Here is a 27,426-nt window from a genome sequence, read left to right as displayed (position 1 = left end):
CGAACGGATTAAAAACTAAAACAAAGAAGCTAACACCGTGAAGCTTCTAGCCCTGGCCAGAGTGGCATCGTCGATGGTGTTATCTCACACACTGAGCTGTTGCAGGTTGATTCCCGGTCAGGGCACATACCTAGGTTGTGGGTTTGATCCCTGGTGGGGGCACATTTGGGAGGCAACCAATTGATGTTTCTCTCTCTCTCTCCCTTACCCTCTCTCTAAAATCAGTAAAACATATCCTCAGGTGATGATTTTTAAAAATTATAAAACTTCTAGAAGGAAACACGAGAGGAAGTCTTTGCAACCTAGGGGTAAGCAAAGATTTTTTTAGGTAGGACACAAAAAGCATGAATCATTTTTCAAATGGGATCAACTGAATTTCATCACAATTAAAAGCGGTGACTGTCTGTAAGCCTTGGTTTAGGGAATGAAAGCTAAGCCAGACTGGAAAACATTCACAAAGGACACATGTCACGGGGACTTGAAGATAGAATACGTAAAGATCTGGAACTCAAAATAAGACCAACAACCCACTTGCAAATGAGCAAAAGCCTTGAACAGACACATTGCAAAAGCAGATATCGAAAATACCAATAAACAGATCAAAAGAGGCTGGATGCCACTCGTCATCAGGGGAATTCACACAGAAGTCCACAAGGAGACACCAGTCTTCACCATGAGGATGACCAAATGGCAAATAACACCACGTGCTGATGAAGATACAGAGTGGCCGGGCTTCCCTGTGTGCCTGCCGGGCATTTAAAATGGTACGACCCTTTGGAAAACACCAACAGCTTCTTATAAAATGTCTACCTGTACAACCCAGCCATTCTTCTTCCAAGCATTTACCCAAGAGAAACCGAAGCACACATCTACACAGAGCCATGAACACTGATGTCCAAAACAACTTTATTCATAAGAGCCCAAACTGGAAGCAGCCAAACGCCTGTCAACTGATAGATGAAGAAACAAACTGGTATATCCATTCACTGGAATATTACTCAGCCCTGAAAAGGAATGAAGTACTCCTGGTGTATGCAACAGGGGTGACCCTCAAAGGCACAATGACCATCTACATGGAATTCGAATCTAATCTGGACTGGTCTGACCAATAGGGATGGAAAGTACTTCAGTGGTCGCTGTGGTAGGTAAAGGGCCCAAGGGAACCTGGAGTGAGGGGGACACTGGGTGTCTTGATACGCTCATGGTTTTATGGGTGCATAACTGTGTCGAAACATACCAACCTGCACAACTAAAAGGGTAAATTTTATTGAATCTAAACATCAATAACGTTGATTTTTAAATTGTACCCTCCCCCATTTTTTTACCATTATTATTATCATTCTACCAGGTGTCCTAGCACTGTGGGGTGGCAGTGGGTGTGAGGTAAATGGCTGCTGATGGATGAATGGCCAAGGCTCAGGAGTCCTCAGAGGGCTTTCTTGGGAGGACCCAGAGGCTGACAGTTGATCTCCAGATGACATCGGTAACCTTCAGAGACTGCTGTTCCCCTCGAGTTACTGTCCTCACTGATGCTTTTAATGCTGAGTGGAAACGCCAGGTTTAGACTGATCCCTTTCAACAGGCTGGGACTTAGAGGAGACCGTGGAGGTACAGCACACAGCAGGGTGCAAGGAGCCTGCAGACTGGATTCTGTTTCCCACGAGGGTGGGGAGGCTTGTTTCCATCTCCTCTTTTTCATCCCAGCCAGTTCTTTGTGATCCTAGACCATCTTTCGAAACTGTCTCCAAATCGGGGGAACGTGTCCAGCACCACGCTGGCTCCGGTTACTGGTTCATCCGTAGACTTCGGGGAAACGACACCCCCCCCCCCCACAGCTCCGACGGTCACGGGGTGAGACGGCTTCTCAGCCGGCCTGGCTCTGGGGTGCACTGCGGCTGCAGTCGATGGAGGAGCTTTTGAAGAAACCAAACAAGCCCGAAACAAAATGTTTTAACTCAAAACACGGACGTCAGTGACAAGTCTATGTCAATCTCAGTGTAACAGTGTGATGCCCGTCAATCTTGGTGGCGGCCTGGGTGCTCGGGGTCCGCCGGGGACGGTGATGCCTGTCGCGGTCAGTTCCCAGTCATTTCTGCGCTGTCACTGGGGCCGCCAATCAAACTCCCCGAGACGTTATGAGACAAACTGCACGTGTTCTGTTATGGGCAGCCTCTGCCTTCAGGGCCCCTGACTGTGGGCTCTGCCCTCTCAACCTCTGTCCTTAGTGACAGCAGAACACGGGCCACACGGTGATGCACATTTGCCAGGGGTGCTGGACATCACTGGACACAGAGAAAAAGATTTGTCATTTTGGGAGGTAGAAATCTGCATCTCCATGCTTAGGCAAGTCAATCTTTTAGTCTTTTTTTCAATCCTCACCTGAGGATATGTTCTTCAGATAGATTGCGAGGGAGGGAGGGAGGGAGGGAGAGAAAGAGAGAGAGAGAGAGAGAGAGAGAGAGAGATATGCTCTAACCACTGAGAAACCAGCCAGGGCAAGTCTTTTTTTTTTTAAGGCTCATTGTGGAAAACTTGAAAAAGGCTGACCAATAACAAGTAAAATAACAACCACACGAAGTGGTAACCCCCACCAGAGCTAGCCGTCATAGGCTCTTTCCAGGGTTCTCTTTCTATGACATGGCCGGGGAGGGGAGGCACGCACCCCCCATCCAGGCAGCCTGTGGTCCTCGTTTCAGAGAGGGGCCCTGGGGCTGAGGGGCGGGAAGTCCCATGCCAGCGTCACCCATCTGGAAAGTGGAAGACGGATAGAAGACCCAGGTCAGCCTGTCTCTGAAACTTGGCTGTAACCCTGTTCAGGTCGTTGGCGTTTGAAGGACCTCAGAGACCGGCCTGCGCTGGCCCCGCTGAGCGGCAGACACAGGGGCCGAGAGCGGGGTCAGTGACGGTCCCACCGCTGCAGGAAGCTGGGCTGGACACGGCTCCGGGGCTGCCGTCTCCTGGGCTCGCTGGTCTCACACCGTGAAACTGACCCGCCCAGGCGCAGGCTGAGCGAGAGCGACAACCTTCTCTGCCTACACCCACCTTGGGCCCCCCGCCTTGGGAGTCCGCCCCTCGAAAATCCACCCCGTGGGGGCACAGAGGAGTGGAGAGGGCGTGACTCCGTGGCAGCCGGGCTCCAAGGCGGGAAAGGGCAGCCACGTCCTTGGCCGGCCTCCCAGACCCCGGGCAGAGGAGCCGGCGTTTGGACGAGGGAGATTCGGGGGAAAGGTGAATGTGTGGGTACGCAGCAGCTGCTCACGGACTTGACGTTCTTCTCGCTTCCTTTCTCACAAAGATCCTCGCCCCTCCAGGTGTGGCTGTGGAAGTCACCGGCCTGTCTCAGGTCAACGCTGTCCTTACCCATGACGCCTGCGCCGGCTCCCAGCCACGCTCCCCTTCCCTGCTCCTGAAGGAGCGTAGTAACCGCCTCTCTTCCACCCTGACCTAGGGCTTGGTCATCGAGCGCCTGGGGCGGAGGCCCCTCCTCATCGGCGGCTTTGGGCTGATGACCCTCTTCTTCGGGACCCTCACGGTGACGCTGACGCTGCAGGTGAGAGCACGTGCCTGTCCCACCTGCGTGTGCGGAGGGGCCTTTGGCTCGGGAAGGCGGCGCTGTCTGCAGACACCTCTTTCCCTGTGGCTTCCCCAGGGGCCGCTCAGCGCTGAAGCTGCTGGGGAGGAGGGTTTAGTGAGGGGTCCTTGGACTAGGAGAAGAGAGACCCGCGGAGCTGTGTGAACGTGGGCAAGATGCACCCCCTCTCTAAGCCTCTGTGTACCCGTCTATGGAGTAGGAGAGACTACACTGGAGGAGCCCCCAGGGGCCTGGCTCTGCCCGGTGGGGCACTGGCACACTGGTCACCCACTGGCTGGTGGTGCCCCAGGGACTCTGGGGCCAGAGTGCCCGGGTGCGACTCCCAGCTGTCCCACTTCCTCCCATGAAACTTTCAGCACGTCACTCAACCTCTCTGCTCCTGGTGTCTATAGAGTAGGAGGCTGGACGCTTAGGGTCATCATCACCCAGACCTTCTGGATGCTAAGACAGGGGCTCAGAGACGTGAAGTGGCCTGTCCAGGGCCCCGCAGATGGGTGGAGGAGGAGCGGGGTGGGAACCCAGGTCCTCGGCGTGCCTGCCTGCTCACCTGCCCACTGCGCTCTCCGCAGGACCAGGCGCCCTGGATCCCCTACCTGAGCATTGTCTGCATCCTGGCCATCATCGCGTCCTTCTGCAGCGGCCCAGGTAAGGCGCCCGCCCGGCTGGCCCAGGGGCTCACGGCACCACCACGGTGGGCTTTTCATCGTACGGATGGAAGGCAGGGGCTCAGGAAGGGAGGGCCTGACGGGGAGAGGCGTCGGGGGAGAGTTCCTCAGCCACTTACGTTCAGTGCCTGCGTCTCCCTCCCACAGACGGCGGGCGACGTGCCCCCAGGACACGCCAGTGCTAATACACAGCAACACAGCCACAGCGGACGGCTGTGAGGGCCGTGAGCCAGACACACTAGTTCAGGATGAACCAAAGATGCTCACGTTGCCGTCTGTGCCCACCCACAGACTAGTTATGGTTTAGTGGGGAAGACGTAATGATGGTAATGGCTAAGATGTATCGATCACTCATGATGTGCTATACTTAGAGAAGGGGGAGATGGGAGGGAACATGCACAGAGCCCGCAGGATGGGGGTGCCTGGGCCCCAGACCCGAACCACCCCCTTGCACTACCTGCAAGAGTGGAGTCTGTGTTCTGAGCCTGTGTACCCAGGACTCAGGTCCAGCCCCGCTCTGTCATTGCCCTAGTGGGAGAGTCCTCTCCTGGGGCCTCAGTTTCCCCATCTGTGAAGTGGCCAGGGTGCCGAGACCGAGAGCCCTGCCCTGCCCTGGCTCTGTGCCGTGGCCCCGGCGGACCCGGCAGGTTCCGGGTGGGTGTGCACCTGCACAGATCTCCAGGGGGCGCTGCTGGGCCTCCTCTCCGCCTGGGTCTGTGTGCTGAAGAAGACAGCCCTGAGTTTCCAGCAGGCCTCTGTCCCCTTCACACTGCTGGTTTTCCACCAGGTCCCCCGGCCTCTCGTGCTGTGGGATGAGAAGCCTTGGTCCCCATCTGGGACATCAGGGTGTTACGATGAGATGGCAGGGTGGGCCATGGGATGATAGGGGAAGGCACTGGGCGCACACACATACGCACACGCACACGCACACGCACACTGTGCTGTGATGATGATGGTCAGATGGCTGGAGGAAGAAGGAGGCGGGAGGCCGAACAAGGAGCACCTGTCACATGCAGTTCAAGAAGGAGACACGTTTAGTCCCACAGGGCCTTCCGTCACCCACTCCACACAGCGTTCACCTCGGTGCCCCTGCAGGGTGGCTCGGTGGCCTTGTGCCGGCCTGGGAACCCTGGGGAGCAAGAGCCAGGCAGTGTCTGCTCTCACGGGCTTCCCGGCTGGTGTGGAAATCTCACCTGAAAAGTCACCTGCCCAGGGAGGCCTCTCCTGACGACTTATCTCAAATCAGTGCACACACATGCATACATACACACACACACACACACAAGCAAACATACACACACCCATTTATTCACCGCCTCCTAATTTACTTCCTTCATAGCACCTTTCACTGCCTCGTCTACTGTATTCCGTTTAATTTGTTTAGTACAGGGATGGCAAACTCTCCTGTAAAGGACCAAATAGTGTATATAACTATTGCTCACCCCTGTATCATCCATGGCTGGTGCTCCCCATAGGTGAGAGGCTTGGACCCAGGCTCCTTCCGCATTGTGGCTCCGCCAGCCCCCGGGGCCTCGTTGTCCACAGCATCCAACAGGCGGGAGGGGAAACAAACATGGAGGATGGTGCTTAAGAGCCTTGGCCAGGGAAACACCGCCTTGTCCACTCGTATTGCAGTGGTGAGCCCAGCGTCCGGCTGGACGGGCTGAGAAATGGAGGCCGCGGTGGACAGCCCCTGACCAGCACCAGCTCTGTACAGGGGAAGGTGGATCACAGACAGAGGGCGGCTGGCCTTCTGTGCTCTGAGCAGGCTCTGTGCTGAAACACCAGTTTGCCCTGAAGTGCCCAGCACGGGCCCGAGACCCAGGAGGTTTTCGGCAAGGACGTTTGGATGGTTTAATCACAACCAGAGAACTCAGAAGGGGCTTGACAGGCACTGTTACGGCTACAGGGCTTCTAAGAGGGAGACAAGGGAGGGCACCCCAAAAGTGATTTGGTTAAACCCAGAGGCGGTGGCTTACGTCTTCCCTCCCCCTCCTACTCGTTCCCCCATCCTTGCCATGCTCATGGTGGCATTCGGGCATCAACCTTCCCAATCACTGACTTTCATATGAACACATCGCCCCTGTTCTGCACCAGCTGACCAGTCCCGTTCACAAACGAGGGAACGGAAGCCCAGAGAGGTCACAAGGTCCCGGAACATGAAACAGCTAGTAAGTGTTGGAGCCGGGATTTGAACCCAGATCTTTAAAACCCCATGTTCTTTTTCACCCAGTGCAAAGAATAAGAATTCACATGCCTGCCCTGCTCTGAGCTTTGCCAACACACTCTCTGTCTCTCTCTCTCTCATCTCAGAGCTTTTACTCAGAATCAAACTTTACTAATAATTCACAGGACACCTGTCAGTGCAAGACACGGCGATGCCCCCGCACAGCTCCCCAGCCTCTTGCCGTGCGGTAGGGTGCACTCTGGTCCTGGTTGAACACGGGAGGTCTCTAAAGCACCAGGCAGGGAAGAAACTATTTTATTCATTTTATACTTTGATAATTACATAGCTGACAGAGACATTTTCCAGTGGGCTGTGCCTGGAGCTATACATCCTGATCGAAACAGACCAGGTAAAGTCTACTGGAAGCATTTTGTACATAAGGACTCTTAAGTCTGGAACAGCCACATGGAAGAGACACATAGGACAAGTTTGGGGGTGGCACAGAGCTTCCATGCACCCTCCAGGCGTGCCACCTTCTCCGCACCGCAACGTCTAACTCCCCCAACCCTGTGGCTTAGGGGGGGTTGTAGAGGGCTCATCACATAGGCATAATTAAGTCCATCCTTGGCCGTTGGTGATTAAACTCAACCTCCAGCCCCTTGCCCCTCCCTGGAGATAGGGGGCGGGGAGGAGGCTGGGATGAGAGTCCCAAACCTGTAAGCAAGGTCAGCCTTTCTCTGGAAACTGTCTCAGGGTCCCCTGTGAGTCACCTTGGTAGCATGCACTCAGGTGTGGTGGAAGGGGGCTCATTACAAATAATAAGGCATGCCTACTAACTTATACAATGTTTTTATTTGAGGAAAGGGCACATTTGTTAACTCACAGAAGTGTCATTAGTCTAGCAGTGGCCCTGGAGGTGGCCAGTTTAAAGAAAAAGGACATCTGGGTAGAGGACAGAAGTCGTGGGGCGCATCTAAAGACACAGCACAACCGGAGGAAAGGGTACGGGAGAAAAGGGGTTGTGGGGAAGGTCGAGATGGTATTGGTAGAAGTGCAGTCCTTGGGGTACCCCTGGAATAAGAACTTCCAGAAGCCCCACAGGAGGATGAGGTATTGTAGAAAGCTTTGTTTCTGTGGTCTCAAACCCCAAGGTCCCGATTCCCTTTGTCCCCCCAGGGAAGAAGTCCCGTTTTGCCTTCAGTGGGGCTGAGATCAAAGCCAGTGTTCAGTTTTCACTCCGTGTTGGGACAAGTCCAACCCAGCACCAGACTAGCTTCGTCTGTGCCCCCTGTTGCAGTCCATTAGTCTACTGGGTGTGGGGTCCTCCTGGTTATGAGCCACACACGTGAATGTAAGAGCCGAGAGAGAGAGGGTCTTTGTTTAGACAATTATGTATTCCCAAATTTTCGTGGGTTTGTAGTGGCCCCACCCCCTCTGGCCAATTCATGGTTCCCTGGACTAGAATGACAGACACGTACCTTCCCTGCCTCATTCTAGTTTTACTGTGCATGCGGCCATTCCCCCCTTTGTCCAGTCCTTTCCCCCAGTGATCTGCAGGGAGTGGCTAATGGTCCCCTGGGGAGTGTGAAATTGCAGCTTCCTGGTGAAGCTACCAAAATGACATGCTTATAATGCCTGGCCTTCCCCTGTGTACCTAGCGAATGACAACGGTATCAAAGATACAAGGAAAGCAGTGGCCGATCACCAACCGTGACCTTGGAGGCTGAAATAACTGGACTTTGTCCTCATGGAGGTCGGAAGCCATTACAGAATTTTAGGCTGGAATGTGACGTTTAAAAACTCTACAGGGCAGGGACTAATTTGGAGATAAAACATAAAAGATGGGAGAGGCTTAGAAAGCGTGACTTCAAGGCGATAATTAAGGCTTTTCTATTAGGGAGCTCTCACTGCCTAACAAATAACCCCAAAACCTAGTGGACTGAACAACGACCATGTATTATTGCTCCCAAGTCTCTTCGTCAACACGGTGTTACTGCTCTGTTGGCCGAGGCTCTGCTGATCTCAACTCATGTCTGCATTCGGCTGGGTGCCAGCTCGGCCAAGGTGGCCTCAACCACTGGGCTGTCATTGAGAGGGGTGATGTGGCCACATATCTCTCACCATGTAGCAGGCCACCCCAGAATTGTTTACGTGACAGTAGCAAAGTTACAAGAGAAGGGGTGTGCGGAAGCCCCTGAGGCCTAGGCTGGACACTCAGTCACTTTGCTTTGTTCTCTTGGCCCTAACAAATCACAAGTCCCGCCCAGAATGAGGGGGTGGGGGATGGGGAAAGAGACTTTACCTCTCATGGGAGGGGCCTCAAAGAACTGTGGCCATTTTATAATCCCCCCAGAAGCTGTAACCGGAATTAGCAAAGGAGCAACAATTACGGACTCATTTTAGAGAGGAATATATATCACTCATCATTTATTCACCCCTTTCACAAGTGATTACTGGGGGAAGGTATCATACAGTTATTCACGGACAATGATACAGGTCAGGCACCCTTCGAGGCCTGGAGATACCATGGTGAACACACACACACCCCGCATGGTCTCTGCCCTCAGGGGAGCTGTCTTAAGTAACCATTATGGTGCCAACTCTCAAGCTGCCGGGGGACGGCGCAACACAATGAATTAATTACAAGCAGACACAGTTTGGAGTGAGGGGGAGCATCGCAAGGGAGCAAATGCTCCCCATCCCTGGATGTAGCCCAATTTATTCCCTTAGCAGTTCCCCGGGTCACGTGGTGGTTTTGGTAGTGAAGTCCTTTCAGCCCAGCCCAGCATGCTTCCTGTTCCAGCTGCCCGTCGTTTTCAGCAGAGACACATAACAAACACAGTCACGCTTGGGCCATAAACCCGGTCACACTTTCAGGGCGGTGTCCCCACCCATCACGCACACCTTACCTATTCTTAGGCATACTTTCGTCCTAGGCTGGCCAGGCCAGAGGAATGCAAACCTCAAGGTTACATGTCCATCCTCCACCACACCCCAATCCCACATTAGGGGTCAGGCTTGCCAGTGGAAACACGTGGCACACGCCAGCGGGGGTCATCTCAGGAGTGTTTGATAACGAGACAGATGACAATGGGAAGGCAGGCTACTGGGAAATGGCAAAGACCCTAAACACTTCGACAGTCTCAACAAAGGACACTAACTTCCCGTGGAGGAAGCAAAGCCATTTACAGAAAGTTAATTCGACAACAGTCAATGCCCGGAGCGGTCACACAGCTGAGAGCCAGATCACAGAGGAAAACACTGTGCCGAATGTGTTTGAACTGTCCACCATGGACGCACGGAATCGTGTTCAGAAAAGAATGCGGTCACGGCCTTTGTAGGTGTATGTGCTACTCTCTTCATTTTATCTGCAGAAGCCAATTTTGAAAAATGTTCCTCTTTTATTTCTGAGTTCCCTGTTGTCACGGCAGAGGTTCCTGGGGATTAGGAGAGCACAGCTGAGTGGCACAAAGTATATTCTGTCCACAACAGGAACATCCTCCTCCCTCTCCAAATCCATCCGGTCCCAGAGTTTCCTATAACAAGTAACAGGATTTGGATAGCAAGGGACATGTCAACCCATTTGTCTTAATGTATTTGATTCCGTGTTTAGAAAACGAGAGTTTGGAGAGCAAAGGTTGCAGTAGCCAGGGATCCCTGCACACCCATCGATTGGGTGTCTCCCCTTTATGAATTTTCCTGTGAATACACTTGATACCTTTGGCTTTGGGTGAATGGATCTCGAGCCGACCATGTGACCTTCATTATTCATCTCTCTGAGTCCTAATTTTCGGTCAGGACAAGGAGTCTCCACACCCCACTACCCCTAGTAACCCCCAGGAAGGTAGGGCTCAAGGGAGATGGTCTATGGATGCTCTTGGAGTCTCACAGCAACTATGTCGAAATCTGCGGCTCGCCCTTGTCCCTGTCTGGGTCTCAGTGTCCCCATCAGTGAAATGAGGGGCTGGACCAGATCAGGAGTTCCGACTCCAGCTGGATAGCTACACTTCAGAACCTTCTCCTACGGTCAAACCTACCCTATGTCCCTGTGTCCCATCCAGGCCACTGGGAAGGCAACAGGAATGGTATTTTAACACATTTTCTGGAAGGTAGCTAAGCAGCCAGTTCAGCCCAAACCACTTTCCTGGTTGTGTGGGTGGCAACCAGTCGATGTGTCCTTTTCACGTCGATGTTTCTCTCTCCCTTCCTCTCTCTCCCACTCTATCTGAACAAAAAAATGGAAAAATATCCTTGGGTGAGGATTAAAAAAAAAGAGAGAGAGAGAATACTATTTAAAAAAAACAAAAAAATAAAATAAAGAGTGAAAAACAAACAGGCAGAATTCCTTCCAACAATACACTGTGTTCAGTCCTAGATCTCTAAAACGTGATCATTTCGCACGTGGTCAGTATATAAGGTGTGTGCATAGGTACTTTACAGGTCCTTGTTTTGTTTTGTTTTTTAATTTTTAATTTTTTAAATTTATTTTTGTTATAGATGTTTCTCCTTTTTTCCCCACTGACACCCTCCTCCCCATCACCCCAACCCCATCCCCAGCTTTGTTGTCCATGTCCATCGGTTATGCGTACATGCATATAAGTTCTGTGGTTTATCTCTTCCCTCACCTCCCCACCCCCTCTTCTGAGGGTTGTCAGTCTGTACCCTACTTTCACGTCTCTGGCTCTACCCTGTTCCTCAGACTGTTATGTTCATTATATTCCACAAATAAGTGAGATCATGTGATATTTTTCTTTCTCTGCTTGGCTTGTTTGACTTAGGATAATACTCTCCAGGTCCCTCCATGTCATCTCAAAGGATAAGAGATCTTTCTTTCTTACTGCTGCATAGTACTCTATTGTGTACATGTACTACTGCTTTTTTATCCATTCATCTACTGATGGACACTTGGGCTGTTTCCAGATCTTAGCTATTGTAAATAGTGCTGCTATGAACATGGGGGTACATATATTCTTTCTGATTGGTGTTTCAGGCTTCTTAGGGTATATTCCTAGAAGTGGGATCACTGGGTCAAATGGAAGTTCAATTTTTAATTTTTTGAGGTAAAACCATAGAGTTTTTCATAGTGGCTGCACCAGCCTGCATTCCCACCAGCAGTGTACTAGAGTCCCCTTTCTCCACACCCTCACCAGCACTTGTTGTGTGATGATTTGTTGATGGCGGCCATTCTGACAGGTGTGAAGTGATGCCTCATTGTTTTAATTTGCATCTCTGATGATTAGTGATGTTGAGCTTTTCTTCATATGTCTTTTAGCCATTTGTATGTCCTATTTGGAGAGGTATCTATTTAGTTCCTCTGACCATTTTTTAATTGGGTTCTTTGTCTTCCTTTTGTTGAGTTGTATGAGCACTCTATATATTTTGGAAATTAATAGTTTGGTGTAGTTCCATGTGTTCATTTTTTTCTTTGTTTCTCTTGCTTTAGGTGATGTATCAGTGAAAATTCTGCTGCGTATGATGTCTGAAATTTTGTTCCTACATTTTCTTCTAGGATTTTTATGGATTCATGAGTCGCATTTAAGTCTTTTATCCATTTTGTGTTTATTCTTGTGTATAGTGTATGTTGATGGTCTAGTTTCATTTTTTTGCATGTAGCTGTCCAATTTTCTCAACACCATTTATTAAAGAGACTGTCTTTACTCCACTGTATGCTCTTGCCACCTTTGTCAAATATTAATTGAGCATAATGTCTTGGGTCAATTGCCAGGTTCTCTGTTCTGTTCCACTGGTCTATATGCCTGTTCTTGTGCCAGTACCAGGCTGTTTTGATTACAGTCGCTTTGTAGTATAACTTGAAATCTGGTATTGTGATCCTACCTACTTTGTCCTTCTTTTTCAAGATTGTTGTGGCTATTTGGGGTCTTTTTTGGTTCCGTATGAACTTTTGAATTTTTTTCTAGTTCTGTGAAATATCTCATTGGTATTTTAATGGTATTGCATTGAATCTACAGATTGCTTTGGGTAATATGGACATTTTATTGATGCTAATTCTTCCAATTCATGAACAAGGTATGTGCTTCCACATTTTTATATCTTCCTCTATTTCTTTTTTCAACATCCTGTAGTTTTCTGCAAATAGGTCCTTTACTTCTTTGGTTAAGTTTACTCCTAGGTATCTTAATTTTTTTTTTCCGTGATGGTAAATGGAATTGTTTTTTTTTTTACCTTCTCTTTCTGTGAGTTTATCATTGGTGTATAAGAATGCCATTGATTTCTTGATGTTAATTTTGTATCCTGCTACTTTGCCAAATTCATTTATTAAGTCTAGTAGATTTTTGATGGAATCTTTAGGGTTTTCTATGTATAATATCATGTCATCTGCAAATAATGACAGTTTCACTTCCTTCTTTCCAATTTGGATCACTTTTATTTTTTCTTCATGTCTGATTGCTGTGGCTAAGACTTCCAGTACTATGTTAAATAAGAGGGGCGAAAGTGGGCATCCTTATCTTGTTCCTGCTCTTAAGGGAAATGCTTTTAGTTTTTGCCCATTGAGTATGATGTTGACTGTAGGTCTTTCAAATATGGCCTTTAATATGTTGAGATATGATCCCTCTGTTCCCACATCACTGAGCATTTTTATTAGGAATGGGTGCTGGATTTTGTTGAATGCTTTTTCAGTGTCTATTGATATGATCATGTGATGTTTATTTTTCATTTTGTTTATGTGGTGTATCACATTTATTGATTTGCGACTATTTTACCAGCCTTGCATCCCTGGTATGCATCCCTGGGATGAATCCCACTGGGTCATGGTGAATAATTTTTTTGATGTATTGCTGGATCCGATTTACTACTATTTTGTTAAGGATTTTGGCGTCTATGTTCATCAGGGATATTGGCCTGTAGTTTTCTTTCTTTGTAGTGTCTTTTTCTGGTTTTGGAATTAGAATTATGCTGGCCTCATAAAACAAGTTTGGAAGTCTTCCTTCTTCTTGAATTTTTTGAAATGGTTTGAGGAGAATGGGTGTTAGTTCTTTGAATGTTTAATAAAACTCCACCGTGAAGCCGTCGGGGCCTGGGCTTTTGTTTGCTGGGAAAGTCTTGATTACATCTTCAATGTCCTTAGTTATTATTGGTGTGTTCAAGTTTTCTATCTCTTCCCAGTCCAGTTTTGGGAGGCTATGTGTTTCTAGAAATGTGTCAATTTCCCTTAGATTGTCAAATTTGTTGCCGTATAATTGTTCATAGTATTTGTTAATGATCCTTTGTATTTCTGAGGTGTCAGTTGTTACTTCTCCTCTTTCATTTCTGATTTTGTGTATTTGGGTTCTCTCTTTGTTTCTTGGTTAGTCTAGCTAAGGGTCCATCAATCTTTTTTATCTTTTTGAAAAACCAGCTCTTTGTTTCATTGATCCTTTGAATTGTTTTTTCTGGTTTCTATGTCATTTATTTCTGCTCTGATCGTTACTATTCCTTCCTTCTACTTGCTCTGGGGCTTCTTTTTGTTTGCTTTCTATTTCTTTAAGTAGTGAGGTTGGATAGTCTATTAGAAATTTTTCTTGTTTCTTGAGATAGGCCTGTAGTGCTATGAACTTCCCTCTCAGAATTGTTTTTGCTGCATCCCATAGATTTTGTGTTGCTGTGTGTTCATTTTCATTGGTTTCCAGGAAGTTTTTAATTTCTTCCTTGATCTCCTCAGTAACCCATTCATTGTTTAATAACATGCTATTTAGCCTCCATGTGTTCTAATGTCTTTGCATGTTTTTATTGCAATTAATTTCTAGTTTCATGCCACTATGATCAGAGAAGATGCTTGAAATTATTTCAATGTTCTTGAACTTGTAGAGATTTAGTTTGTGTCCTAACATGTGGTCTATCTTTGAGAATGTCCCATGTGCACTTGAGAAGAATGTAAATTCTGTAGTTTTGGGGTGTAATTCTCTGTAGATATCTATTAAATCCATTTAGTCTAGTGCTTCATTTAGAGTCTCTGTTTCCTTGCTAATTTTTTGTCTAGAGGATCTATCCAGTGATGTCAGCAGGGTATTGAAGTCCCCTACTATGATTGTATTGCTGTCGATTTCTCCTTTGAAGTCCTCCAGAAGATTTTTGATATATGTTGGAGCTCCTATATTGAGTGCATATATATTTACCAAGATTATAGCTTCCTGTTGGATAGACCCTTTCAATATTATGTAGTGACTTTCTTTGTCTCTAGTTATGACCTTCATTTTGAAATCTATTTTATCAAATATGAGTATTGCTACCCTAGCTTTTTTTCCCTTTCAATTTGCTTGGAAGATTTTTTTCCATCCCTTCACTTTCAACCTATATGAGTCTTTTGTTGTGAGATGGGTCCCTTGTAAACAACATATACATGAGTCATGCTTTCTTATCCAATCAGCTACTCTGTCTTTTTATCAGAGCATTCAATCCATTTACATTTAAGGTGATTATTGATATGTACTTATTTATTGCCATTTTTGTTTAGTGTGGTTATATTTTCCTTCCTATTTCTTCTACTAATTACAGTAGTCCTTTTAACATTTCTTGCAGTGCTGCTTTGGTGCTAATGTATTTCCTTAGCCTTTTTTTGTTTGGGAAGCTCTTTATTTGACCTTCTATTTTGAATGATAGCCTTGCTGGATAGAGTAGTCTTGGATTCAGATCCTTGTTTTTCATGACCTTGATTACTTCATGCCATTCCCTTCTGGCCTGTAGTGTTTCTGTTGGGAAGTCAGCTAAGAGCCTTATGTGGGTTCCTTTGTAGGTAACCTGTTGCTTATTTCTTGCTGCCTTTAGGATTCTCTCTTTGTCTTTAATTTTTGGCATTTTAATTACTATATATCGTAGTGTGGGCCTGTTTGGGTTCCTCTTACTTGAGGCTCTCTGTGCTTCTTGAACTTGAATGCCTTCTTCCTTCACCACATTAGGAAAGTTTTCTGTCAGGATTTCTTCAAATATATTCTCTAACCCTTGCTCATTTTCTTCTTCTTCGGGGGCTCCTATGATGTGAATATTATTACGTTACCAGTTGTCCCACAGTTCTCTTAAGCTGTCTTCCTGTTTTTTTCCTTTTGGTTTTCTGATTGGTTGATTTTTTCTATCCTGTCTTCTAATTCACTGATCCAGTCCTCAGCTTCCTCTACTCTGCTGTGTAGACCTTCCAATGTGTTCTTTATTTCTGAAATGTCATTCTTGATTTCTTCTTGGTGGTTTTTCATTTCCAATTGGTTGATTTTCAATGCTGCTATGTCTTTACTCATGGTGCTGACGTCCTTACTTATGCTGTTGAGCTTCCTCAAGATCATGGCTCTGAATTCTAACTCTGATAATTTGCTTAACTGCATTTCATTTATCTCATCTTTGGTAGAGATCTCTTGTTCTTTCATTTGGAATTTGTTTCTTTGTTTCACCATTTTGGCTATCTCAGTGGGTTTTGGAGCCTGCCAAATTTTCCCTGTGGGTGTTAGTGTTCTGCTGTTTGTGGCTCCCTCTACTGGGTTTGGATGAGTATGGGAGGACCCACGTTAAACACCACTGTCAAGTCTTACTTTCCTGGGTAGATTTGCAAGCCCAGGAATGGTTCAGTTATCCTCTAGCTTTTTGCCTGGAGGCTATTAATTGCAGTTACTTGAGGTTACTTAAAGAGCCTTGGGTTCTCAGTTGAATGAAAAACTCCCTCAGGTGTTCAGCTTAAGAGGATTTCCTGAAGGTGGGGCAGATGTTGGTTGTTAATTAGACTCAATTTGCATTTCAATGGCCCACCTGGGTGGGGCTGACTCACCAAGGGAGGGGCCACCGCTTCTCCCCAGAGCCCTGGGAAGAGTAAGATGGCTACCATGCTGCATGGCTGCAACTCAGCAAAAGCTCTGAGCACCACCCTGGGCAGTTTTGCTCAGCGGTTAGAGCATCAGCCTGTGGACCAGAGAGTCCTGGGTTCAGTTCCCACTAAGGGCATGTACCTCGGTTGCAATTTGTCCCCAGCCCCACTTGGAGTCATGTGGGTGGCAGCCAGTCGATGTGTCTCTCTCACATCAATATTTCTCTCTCTCTCTCTCTCTCTCTCTCTCTCTCTCTCTCTCTCTCTCTCTCTCTCTCTCCCTCCCTCCCTCCCTCCCCTTCTCCCTCCTGCTCTATCTGAAGAAAAATGCAAAAATGCTCTTGGGTGAGGATAAAAAAAAAAATCTCTGCGCACCCTCCAAATCCTGAGTGTCCCCACACAGTTCCAGTCCAGTCTTCCCTCCTTCTGCCAGAGCCCAAGGTGAGTGGCTATGGCTATTTTAGTGCTCTGTTCCGGCTCTGTGGAGTGGGCTTGGGATTTTAACCCCGCTACTCACAGCTAAGGCCTCTGCTGTCCATGGGCTCCCAGCCCCCCTCTTGCACCTCCGTAATCCTACCAGGATCGATTTAGTGTACCTGGTTATATGGTCCTCAGAAGCTTCTTTTCTGTTGCTTTTTCCCAACGATTTGTCTGTATTTTAGTTGTAATTCCAGTTTGGTCCTAGGAGATGGTCTGTGTAGCTTCCATTCACTCTGCTGCCATTTTAGAATCCCCAGGGTCCTTGTTTTATAGCGAGCCTTTGGAACTGGTGTGGAGGGTATACCAGAGCACACCTCCGCCCAGACTGGCTGCATTTCCGGAGCTCCATGGGCACCTGTGGCGAGGGGCTGGCACGTCAGCAGTTCTGGGACGAGCAGGGCAGAAGGGAGTTCAGGTCAGAGGGTGGGAAGGAAGCCAACCCTGCAGCCATTGTTAGTTAGCTGTTGGATCACCGGTGCAGTGGGAAACCATCGGAGGGGACTAACCAGAGGGCTGTCCTAACCTGACTTCTATTTCAAATGATCATGTTGTCTGTGTATGGATCACAGACTGGGGGCGCTGTGCCCCAAATGTCCTCATGGAGCTGCACTGAGATGAATCTTTGAATAAGAAAAAGAATAATGGTTGTAATAGTAATAATACAACAGTAATGAGTAGCCACTTTTACATCACCCTGTTGGGTCAGTGCACCCATTTCACAGATAAGGAAACTGAGTCTCTGAGAGTCATTGGCCCCACATATCACAGCTAGTATCAGAGCAAGGTCTGGACAAGTCCCTCCTCCCGCCCCGAAATCGCTGGCAGAGGGGTGCCAGGAGAGGCTCTGGGCTGCCTCATTGCTCTGTGTTACATCTTCATCCGGGAGCCATATTCTTTGAAAGGCTCTGTGTGCTGAGATGGCATTTGCCTCCGTGATGCAGGGTCTCTGAATTCCTTCCTTCCTTCCTTCCATCCCCACGTTCACCCTTTGAGCCCCTAGACAACCATAGCCTCCTCCCTGAAGCCCAGCAGCCCCGAAACCTCTCCCACACCCTCCAGTCCTTCCCCGAGCAGCCTGGGTCTCCGCAGGATGCAAACCGATCACAGCAACCACTGCTTAAAAGCCCTCTGGTTTTCTTCCATAGCAAGCACCATCCCAGCCTGCTCTGCCCTCCTCAGCGGCAGGCTGCCTCTGCTCCGGACCTTGACCCGATCCTTTCCCCCTCCGGGTCTGCCCTCCACCCCCCACCTGACCAGATCTTCCCCACAATGTCACAGCTGCATCTGCTCCTCGAAGCCCCTCAAAGCCAGCACCTCCCAAGTGCCCTCCCTGACCCCTGCTGACACAGATGCTCGTCCTGGGCACCCTCCCTGACCCCTGCTGACACAGATGCCCGTCCTGGGCACCCTCCCTGACCCCTGTTGACACAGATGCCCATCCTGGGCACCTCCCTGACCCCTACTGACACAGACGCCCGTCCTGGGCACCTCCCTGACCCCTGCTGACACAGATGCCCGTCCTGGTCACCTCCCTGACCCCTGCTGACACAGATGCCCGTCCTGGACGCTGCCTATCATATGTTGCAATTATTTATTTGTTCACTCACTTCCTTTTCCACAAGCAAGTCGTCTCCCCTTCCCCATCAGACGAGGGAGTCCCATGAGGGCAGGACACTTACTCTCGGCCTCCACTGTGGGCGCTGCCCTGGCACAGTCAGTATCACTGAGAGTCCCGGGAATGAGGGACTCCAGCCCTGTGGCTTCCAGACTGAGATTGGTAAAGGTCCCTCTGGGCTCCCTTCCCACCACCTGCCCTGTCTTGTCTGTGGATGCCAACATGTAGGTCTCGTTGGCAGAGTGGGAACTCTAGTTGAGCATGGGGGGTGCAAATAGGACCCCAGCAGTCAGACGGAGCCCTGGGCGCATCCTGAGTCTCAGTGAGGGGGCTGTGGGGGAGGGGAGGGTGCAGACCTCAGCAATTCCAAGCCCAGCTTGAGGGCATCTAGAAGTGTGTGCAAGCAGTTCAGGTCGTTGGGTTGCCACTGTGACTGAGGGTACCCCTGGCACCGGAGGCAAGGGGCGGTGAACATCCAATTCTGCACATACAACAGGCTCTCAGAACAAAGAACTGTGCCCCCAACGACAGTGATGTTCCCACAGCACTCCACAGCCGGGGTGTCAGGGGGCTGCCACACGCCAGGCAGGGAGGTCGGAGGCCAGGGGCTCTGTCCCCTCCAAGCTAGGACTGGCTGGGAGAGCTGAGACCTGGAGGCCAGAGGCCCCAGCCCGAGTTCTGGCTCCGCTCCTCCGGAGCTGGGTAGCCTTGGGTAGGTGCAGTCACCCCTCTGGGCTTCAGGGTCCTCCCCCAGGAGTATGGCAGCCAATGCCTGCCTGGCTCAGTTACTCCAGAGATGAAATGAGAAGCGTCCCTAAGACGGTGTGTTCGGCAAACGTCCGCTGCCTCAGACTTCGAATCGACACGTGTCCGAGCCGCCGTGGACTCGGAGGGCTCTGGGCGAGCCCGGAGGGGATGAGTCTCTGGTCCAGAGGAGGCAGGTCGGAGAGGGCTGCAGACCCTTAGGAGTCCGGGCGGCGCCTCTGGCACCCACTCCCGGGCCATCACTCACGGGCAGAGTGGCTGCCCCAGGAGGGCCCCCGCTGTATGAGGGGGTGCTGGCGGCATGGCCTCCCCTCGGGGTGATTAATCCCAGGCCCTGGCTCTGACCGCAGGCGGCATCCCCTTCGTCCTGACCGGCGAGTTCTTCCAGCAGTCCGAGCGGCCGGCGGCCTTCACCGTGGCGGGCACCGTCAACTGGCTGGCCAACTTCGCCGTGGGACTCCTCTTCCCGTTCATCCAGGTAGGGTCCCGGTCGGCAGCCTGAGCGAGGGCTGGTTCGCAGAGCAGGGGCTGCCCCTCTCTCCACGGGAGCTCGAGCTTTGGCCTAAGAAAGGGAGAAGTGTGCCTGGCCCAACCCCTCAACCCCCTCCCTCCCCCCTCAACCCCCTCCCTCCCCCCTCATCCCTCTCCCTCCCTCATCCCTCCCCCCTCAACCCTCTCCCTCCCCCCTCGACCCTCTCCCTCCCCCCTCAACCCTCTCCCTCCCTCCCGCACCTTCTGGGAGCCGCCCCTAAATGCCGAGGGCTGCGTCGGAGGGAGCAAGCCTCCCGTCACTGAGGGCATGCAAAGCAACCAGGGCAGAGTCTCAATCCTGAAGCCTCCTCTTCGCTTTTGCTACGTGTCCGTCCCCGTGTTAGACAAATGTCCTGCACAGTCGCACACCGCATAGCAACGTATCGCGAGGAGGGTCGCTTCCGTGCCAGCTGGCTCACGTCCAGCAGGGCGCCGCCCGGCTGGAGCCCCGGGAGCCACGCAGGAACATGGGCAGGGGCCTGGGGCTGGGAGAACAGGGGGAATCGCAGCCGCAGAGCCCGTCTGCCGGAACCGCTGGTGGACGTGGGGGGAAGCAGGCTGACGACGGGGAACTGAGGGTGGGGCTGGTCTCCGTGTGGGACAGGAAACCCCGGGCACGCATGGGTCTTGCGGCACCTGCCAGGAGGGCATCAAGCCTTCCCGTGGAACCGCTGGAAACGGGTCTTGGGGCCTGTGCTCTGCTGTACAGGCCAAGCGATGGGTCTGAGCGTGAACTGCTGTCCGTCTCCAGAACAAGGAGGAAATATGTTTCTATTGTAAACCTGTGATTTTCCAATTTCTTTATTGATTTTAGAGAGAGAGGAAGGAGGAGAGAGAGGAAGGGGGAGAGAGAGAGTGAGCCACACCGGCCGGGTATGACCTCATTTTAATCTGATGGCACCTGCAGACTATCTCCAAACAGTGCCACATGCACAGGAACCAGCGGTTAGGGCTGCAACTTCCTTTGGGGGAAGATCACAATTCAACTCACACCTTCCTTGTCTGGAGTGACCAAGTCGTCCCACTTTGCCCAGGGCTGTCTCTAGGGGACCCACCTCCCAGAAAAGCCCTTGGTCCTGGGCAACCCAGGACAGCTGGTCACCCAGTCCCTCCCTCACCAGTGCTCCCTGGACTACTTCCAAAGAAGCTACGTGCCCGGTATGCTCTGCGCCTGGGGCCCAGCAGCACCTCTGACGCTGGCCCTGTCTCCAGTGCAGAGTCACTTGGTAAATAGCTGCTGTGCTTGTCTGTTGCTCTGATTGTCCTCCTTTGCCAGGTACCGTGTGAGACACAAAGGACACACGGGAGACACTGCACAGACTCCGGGGTCGACAGCCTGACCTTGAACCCTGGCTGTGTTGCTCAGCGGGTCAGGCTGCGTCTGAAGCTGGTGGCCCTTGGAGTGTGACTTCCGTGTCTAGAAAATGAGAGAAGTGCCCGCATCTTGCAGCAGGGGCTCTCAAACCAAATAGAAACGAGTCCGGGCTTGAGCCCAGCGTCCGCCCGCAGACGCTACCTTGATCATTATTCATCCCATGAAGGTCGCGTCCTGCCACACAGTCCTAAGGGTCAGCTGGGACGAGGGGCTAGGCCCTAAAGAGTCCACGTAAATGCCGGGAGCTGACCCTGTCCCTGTCCAGCTGAGTGATCCAAGATTAGTCGCCTCTCAAAGCCTGACTTCTCCCCTCCCGCCCCCCATCGTGCCCCCCTCCTGCTAGGTGATCCAAGTGGGCTGGTGGGCTGCCTTGAGCCCGGGGGAGATTATGTCACTCTGTCTCTCTGCCCTGAGCCATAGGCTCCCTGTCCTCTGGCCTTTACCGTGGCCAGGGTCAGTGCGTCCCTTGGGTTGTGCATTGTAAAACCTAGAGACCGCTCGGCCTCTGACAGCCACACCCTTATTTTCAGGTGCAGAGAAAATCACAGGCAACTGTTTGCCCAGAGTTAGAAAACTCCCTCTGGGCTCAGTAAAATCTGGAAGGGAGAAATGACTTCTCAACTTGAAAAATATCCGGTCCTATCCCAAAGGCCTGTCAAAGGGGGGGGGGGGGGGGCAGCTGAGGCAGCTCCAGGGCGCTGGGGTCCAGGAACAAACACACATCCCCTGGCCTCTCTGGACGGCAGGCGGTACTCCTTGGGCTGGAGAGAGGGAGAGAACGTCACTCGCTGGTGTCTCATGCCGGACCGGGAGCCAGGCAGCTCACAGCACGGGCTCAGTCCTGCCCTAACATCTCAGGAGAGAACGGACATAACCCTCACGGGACAAGAGTCTGTGTTTCACCGGAGGCGGTCGAGTGGGTTCCCGACGGCCTGAGCAGTCAGGTGTGTGTGTGTGTGGGGGGGGTGTACCTGGCCCGCAGGAGCCCTGAGCAAGCACAGAGCATCCAAGGGTCTGAGATGTTCACGTAGTTCTGAGGGAGGACAGGGAGGCCCAGGCCAAGTCCCCTAAGACATCAAGGCCAGAGAGGGGTTGGGGTTTCCCACGGACTCCGGGAAGCCACTGCGTGATTCTAAGACATGCTTCATTCCGTGCTTTTTAAAGAAGTCTGGCTGCCCAGGGGAACTGGATTCGGGACAGGGGCAGGCAGAATGGACGCTGAGCCATAGAAACCAGAACAGGGGGTAACTGAGGGCGTGTGGGGGTGGGGTGGGGGTGGGGAGGAAATGGCTCAAGGAACTTTCTGGAGTGTGGCAGTGCACCGCACCTCGACTTAGTGGCACCGGAGTGTGCTTTCCTCCAAACTCGAACTGAACGCGGAAGTTGCTGTATGTAAATTCTGTCTCGATTAACAACATACCCGTTGTAAGAAAGAAAAAGGATGCTTCAGGGCCAAGTCCTCAGGACAGTAGCAAAACAGGCAGAGAGGGAGGGAGTCGTGAAAGGTGGTGTCAGGTGTCCCCCTCAGCGATGGGGGACGCCGTGCCACTTCTGAGAGCAGGGACCGGGGAGGCAGCGAAGGGGAGAAGTCTGCAGGGCTGTCATGTGGCCTCCAGCAGGGCGTGTCGAGCTGAAATGCCACCATCGGACAGTCACAGGACTGAGTCTACCGTAAAGGCTCCTGGGCGGCTCCACAAGATCTTCAGTGTACATGTGACAGTGACTTGAGGGCCACAGAGATGTAAGTTGTCACCAAGCTCCCTGCTTCCCCCAGAAACGCCCTGATGGTCCAGGTCCTCTCTGCTCATCAAGTGGAGCAGCCTTGCCTGTTAAAGCTCCTTTTGGAATCGGAGTGGCAGGATACGGCTCCCGACTTCCCATCAGTGCTCGTCTGGTGGTCTAGGCCCTGATTCGTCCAAGAGCAACTTCCCATCAGTGCTCGCCTGGTGGTCTAGGCCCTGATTCGTCCGAGAGCGACTTCCCATCAGTGCTCGCCTGGTGGTCTAGGCCCTGATTCGTCCGACAGCGACTTCCCATCAGTGCTCGCCTGGTGGTCTAGGCCCTGATTCGTCCGAGAGCGACTTCCCATCAGTGCTCGCCTGGTGGTCTAGGCCCTGATTCGTCCGACAGCGACTTCCCATCAGTGTTTGCCTGGTGGTCTAGGCCCTGATTCGTCCGAGACCTTGGGCTGTCACCAGGGGCCAGCTCTGGTGGTGGGAGTGGAAACTAACCAGAAGAACTGGGATTCATCACACGGTGGAAATCTAGCTTGGACCACCTTTCCTATGCTCATGCATCTCCATCAAATCCTCTGATTTCATCCATTGATCCATCCACTCAACATACTTTTATGAAGAAAGTGCCATGATGAGCCAGGGACTATCTAGGCCTTTTGTGTTTGTATAAAGACAGTCGTCCTGAAGGTACTCTGTGCCTGTTCTTGCCCAGTCGGGGTTGAGTGCTATTCATGTTGATATGTGCAGCTACAGGTCACTGCTTTTCACTGCTCTGTAGTATTCCTTTGTGTGAGCCTATTCCAACTTATTCGTCCCGTCCCCTTTCCATGAGCACCCGAGTCTTCGCATTTTCTGCTCTATGAGGGTGCGGCCGTGAATATCCTGGTACAGCACCCAGGGATCTCTGACATATGGGGATGCTGGCTCTCTGCTATGCCCCTCGGAAAACCCTGGCCATGTGAGACTCTTGAGCACCTGGCCTGCGGCTGGTGCCACTGAGGAACTGAGCCTTTAATCAATTTAAATTAAAATAGCACGGCCCTAGAGTGTGGACACTCAGGAGTGGAATCACCAGGTCACAGGTGCACAGTGCACCCCCAGCTGGGTGATGCCAACTTGTTCTCCCGAGTGCGTGAGCTGTTTGCAACCTGCCGATGTGTGAAGACTGTACCGCCTGTCGTGGTCCCATCCTTGTCGGCCTGTTTGCTCTTGCAGGGGTCTGCCGGGTGTGCGGGCTGTAACGCTCAATTCTGCTGTCTGCCGGGTGTGCAGGGTGTGAGTCTCCATCCCACTGTCCTCCGGGTGTGCGAGGTGTGAGGCTCCATCCTGCTGTCCTCCGGGTGTGCGGGGTGTGAGTCTCCATCCCGCTGTCCTCCGGGTGTGCGAGGTGTGAGGCTCCATCCTGCTGTCCTCCGGGTGTGCGGGGTGTGAGTCTCCATCCCGCTGTCCTCTGGGTGTGCGAGGTGTGAGGCTCCATCCTGCTGTCCTCCGGGTGTGCGGGGTGTGAGTCTCCATCCCGCTGTCCTCTGGGTGTGCAGGGTGTGAGTCTCCATCCCACTATCCTCCGGGTGTGCGAGGTGTGAGGCTCCATCCTGCTGTCCTCCGGCTGTGCGGGGTGTGAGTCTCCATCCCGCTGTCCTCCGGGTGTGCAGGGTGTGAGTCTCCATCCCACTGTCCTCCGGCTGTGCGGGGTGTGAGTCTCCATCCCGCTGTCCTCCGGCTGTGCGGGGTGTGAGTCTCCATCCCGCTGTCCTCCGGGTGTGCAGGGTGTGAGGCTCCATCCTGCTGTCCTCCGGGTGTGCGGGGTGTGAGTCTCCATCCCGCTGTCCTCCGGGTGTGCGAGGTGTGAGTCTCCATCCTGCTGTCTGCCGGGTGTGCAGGGTATGAGTCTCCATCCCGCTGTCCGCGGGGTGTGCGGGGTGTGAGTCTCCATCCTGCTGTCCTCCGGGTGTGCGAGGTGTGAGTCTCCATCCTGCTGTCTGCCGGGTGTGCAGGGTATGAGTCTCCATCCCGCTGTCCGCGGGGTGTGCGGGGTGTGAGTCTCCATCCCGCTGTCCTCCGGGTGTGCGAGGTGTGAGTCTCCATCCTGCTGTCTGCCGGGTGTGCAGGGTATGAGTCTCCATCCCGCTGTTCGCCGGGTGTGCGGGGTGTGAGTCTCCATCCCGCTGTCCTCTGGCTGTGCTGGGTGTGTGTCTCCATCCCGCTGTCCTCCGGGTGTGCCGGGTGTGAGGCTCCATCCCGCTGCGTCTACGAGGGATGAGAATTGTGGGCACTGTTTGGTGTTTCCCCTGCTGTGAGACACCTGTTGGTACGCCTGCCCTTTGCTCGGAGAGCTAAGTTGTGACTCTGGGGCCCTCTCTGTGTGGCCTTTTGATGCTGAGTAGATACTTTTCATTTTAAAGTAGCCAGATGTGAGCCTTTTGCACTGTGGACTGAGCTCTGTGGATATGGAAATGCTTCCCAGAAATCCCTGCATGTGGTCACGTGTGGTGTATGAGTGGGGGACAGAAGGACAGGTGGGGTGTGGGCGCCCACAGGGTCACGTGACGAGCTGAGTGCGCTGGTGGCTGACCCAGAACTGAGGTCTGCTGAGTCCCGGCAGGGTCCTTCCCACGGCAGACAGACAGCCCCTCGCTCAGGGGGGCTGGGCCGTGCTCTCACGCCAACCCTCGCTTTGGGGGACTGGGACAACTTCCCAGGATCAGAGGGCATTGCTGAGCTGTTTAGGAGTGAACGAGGAGACAGGAAGGAGGGGGCAGGTACATCTCCGAGTCAGGTGCTTCGCAGGACCGACGACACTGAATGGATGTGCATAAGCGGGGCAGGTACAGCAGCGAGACAACGGCCTCCCGATCAGGCCAAGTTCAAATCCAGGTGCAGCCTCCCCAGCTGGGCGGCCACAGACACATCGCTCACCCATCTGATCTCCACTTCTCACCTGAGAGGAGGTGAAGAAGCCCTACCTCCCAGCTGCTGTTGGGGAGCCCTGCCGGGTCCCAGGAACGCGTCGCTTGCCCACCCACACCCAGGGGAGGGCATGTGCTCCCCGGTGGGCACACCTGTGTGAGTCCCGACTCCCGCGAGTCCCCGGGCAGCCTTGGGCATGCTTCAGAGCCCCTCGAATCCTCAGCGTCCTCCTGAAGAAGGAAATAACAGCGTCTGGACCACAGTGCGGCCCTGGGGAGCGGATGAGGTAACGTCTGCAACATGCTGCACCCAGGCGGGGCTGCGCACGAGCACGTCTCTTCCCAGATGAAACGGTCACGCGCTGGCAGCCGTGCAGGTTGCTAGGGTGGCCGGTGTGGAACTATTCCGGGCCCCCTCCACCACATGCCCTCGGCGGCCAGCAGCAGCGGAATGCCAGCCCCTAGCCATTGGGTGTCTTCCGTCCACACCGGCCCCTCAGCGCTTCTGCGGGGCTGGCCCAACGTTCCCTTCGAGCCCCTGGGCTTGGGGTGGCCACGGCTTTTCCTCTCCTGCTGACGCTCTGGCCAGATCTCTCTCTTCTCTCCTGGCCTAACGCTCAGCCAGTGTGAGCTTCCTGCCGCCGCGGCCCTGTAATACCCTTCCCCATGTGGTGGTGACCCCCGAGCGTACGATTACTTTCGTTGCTACTTCATAACTGTGATGTTGCTACTGTTATGAATCGCCATCAGAAATACGTGTTTTCCGATGGTCTTAGGCGACCCCTGTGAAAGGGTCGTGCGACCCCCGAAGGGGTCGCGACCCACAGGTTGAGAATCACTGCATATAGTGTGATGATGCGGGCTCTGGGGTCAGACTCCAGATTTGAATGAGCTCTGCCTCTCAGCCCCAAAACACTGGCCAGATAGTTTCACCTCTCTGGGTCTTCCCATCTCTGCCCCCGGGCGGTGGAGCCGGGTCCCGTGGTGGGGACGCAGGGCCGGGTCCCGTGGTGGGAACGCAGGGCCGGGTCCCGTGGTGGGGACGCCGAGCCGGGTCCCGTGGTGGGGACGCAGGGCCGGGTCCCGTGGTGGGAACGCAGGGCCGGGTCCCGTGGTGGGAACGCGGGGCCGGGTCCCCCGGTGGTGGGGACGCCGAGCCGGGTCCCGTGGTGGGGACGCGGAGCTGGCTCCCCGGGCAGTGGGGACGCCGAGCCAGGTCCCCCGGTGGTGGGAACGCGGGGCCGGGTCCCGTGGTGGGAACGCGGGGCCGGGTCCCGTGGTGGGAACGCGGGGCCGGGTCCCGTGGTGGGGACGCGGAGCTGGCTCCCCGGGCGGTGGGGACGCAGAGCTGGCTCCCCGGGGCGGTGGGGACGCGGAGCTGGGTCCCGGGCGGTGAGGACGCCGGGCCAGTCGACAGGAGGTGGACGGTGCTGCTGGCCGCGGGAGGCTTGCCCAGCTCATCTCCCAGCCCAAGCCTCCCTGCAGCCCTGCCACGTCCCAGCAGCGCAGCCCCAGGCAAGAACCGTGACCGCCCTTGACCTTTGCCGCGTGAAGAAGGACCGAGGAGGCCGGCTTCGCCAAGGCAGCGAAGGAGCACGCGTGAGGACTGAGCCCCGTGCCGGGCAGGAGCACGCTCACTCCGCTGAGCCCTTCTCTGCTCGCACTGACCAGCCGGCCTCCTCCGTCCGGGCCCCTCCTCGGGAGCAGGTGCCTGCAGGCCCGCGCTGGGGCTCCGGGGATCTGGGTGTGTAGGCGGGGCGCATGCGCGTCTGCTGCAGCTCCGTCCCTCTGTGGGGGTGGGCACCACAAG

At 52.9% G+C, this 27,426-nt stretch overlaps 1 protein-coding gene across 1 annotated transcript in view; it reads left to right on the top strand.

Annotated features, from left to right (window-relative positions):
- The window catches only part of SLC2A9 (solute carrier family 2 member 9), a 121,973-nt gene that overhangs the window by 90,805 nt on the left and 3,742 nt on the right, over positions 1–27,426 (top strand). The window contains exons 10-12 of the mRNA XM_036278121.1: positions 3,449–3,550; positions 4,162–4,237; positions 19,419–19,546. Of these exons, the coding sequence (XP_036134014.1) occupies positions 3,449–3,550; positions 4,162–4,237; positions 19,419–19,546 (306 nt within the window). The remainder of the gene's footprint in view (positions 1–3,448; positions 3,551–4,161; positions 4,238–19,418; positions 19,547–27,426) is intronic.

The sequence above is a fragment of the Molossus molossus genome, unplaced genomic scaffold, assembly GCF_014108415.1.
Source record: "Molossus molossus isolate mMolMol1 unplaced genomic scaffold, mMolMol1.p scaffold_m16_p_1, whole genome shotgun sequence".
Classification (NCBI taxonomy): Eukaryota; Metazoa; Chordata; class Mammalia; order Chiroptera; family Molossidae; genus Molossus; species Molossus molossus.
The sequence above is the reverse complement of the archived record's forward strand: the minus strand, read 5'-3'. Positions and strand labels throughout refer to the sequence as shown.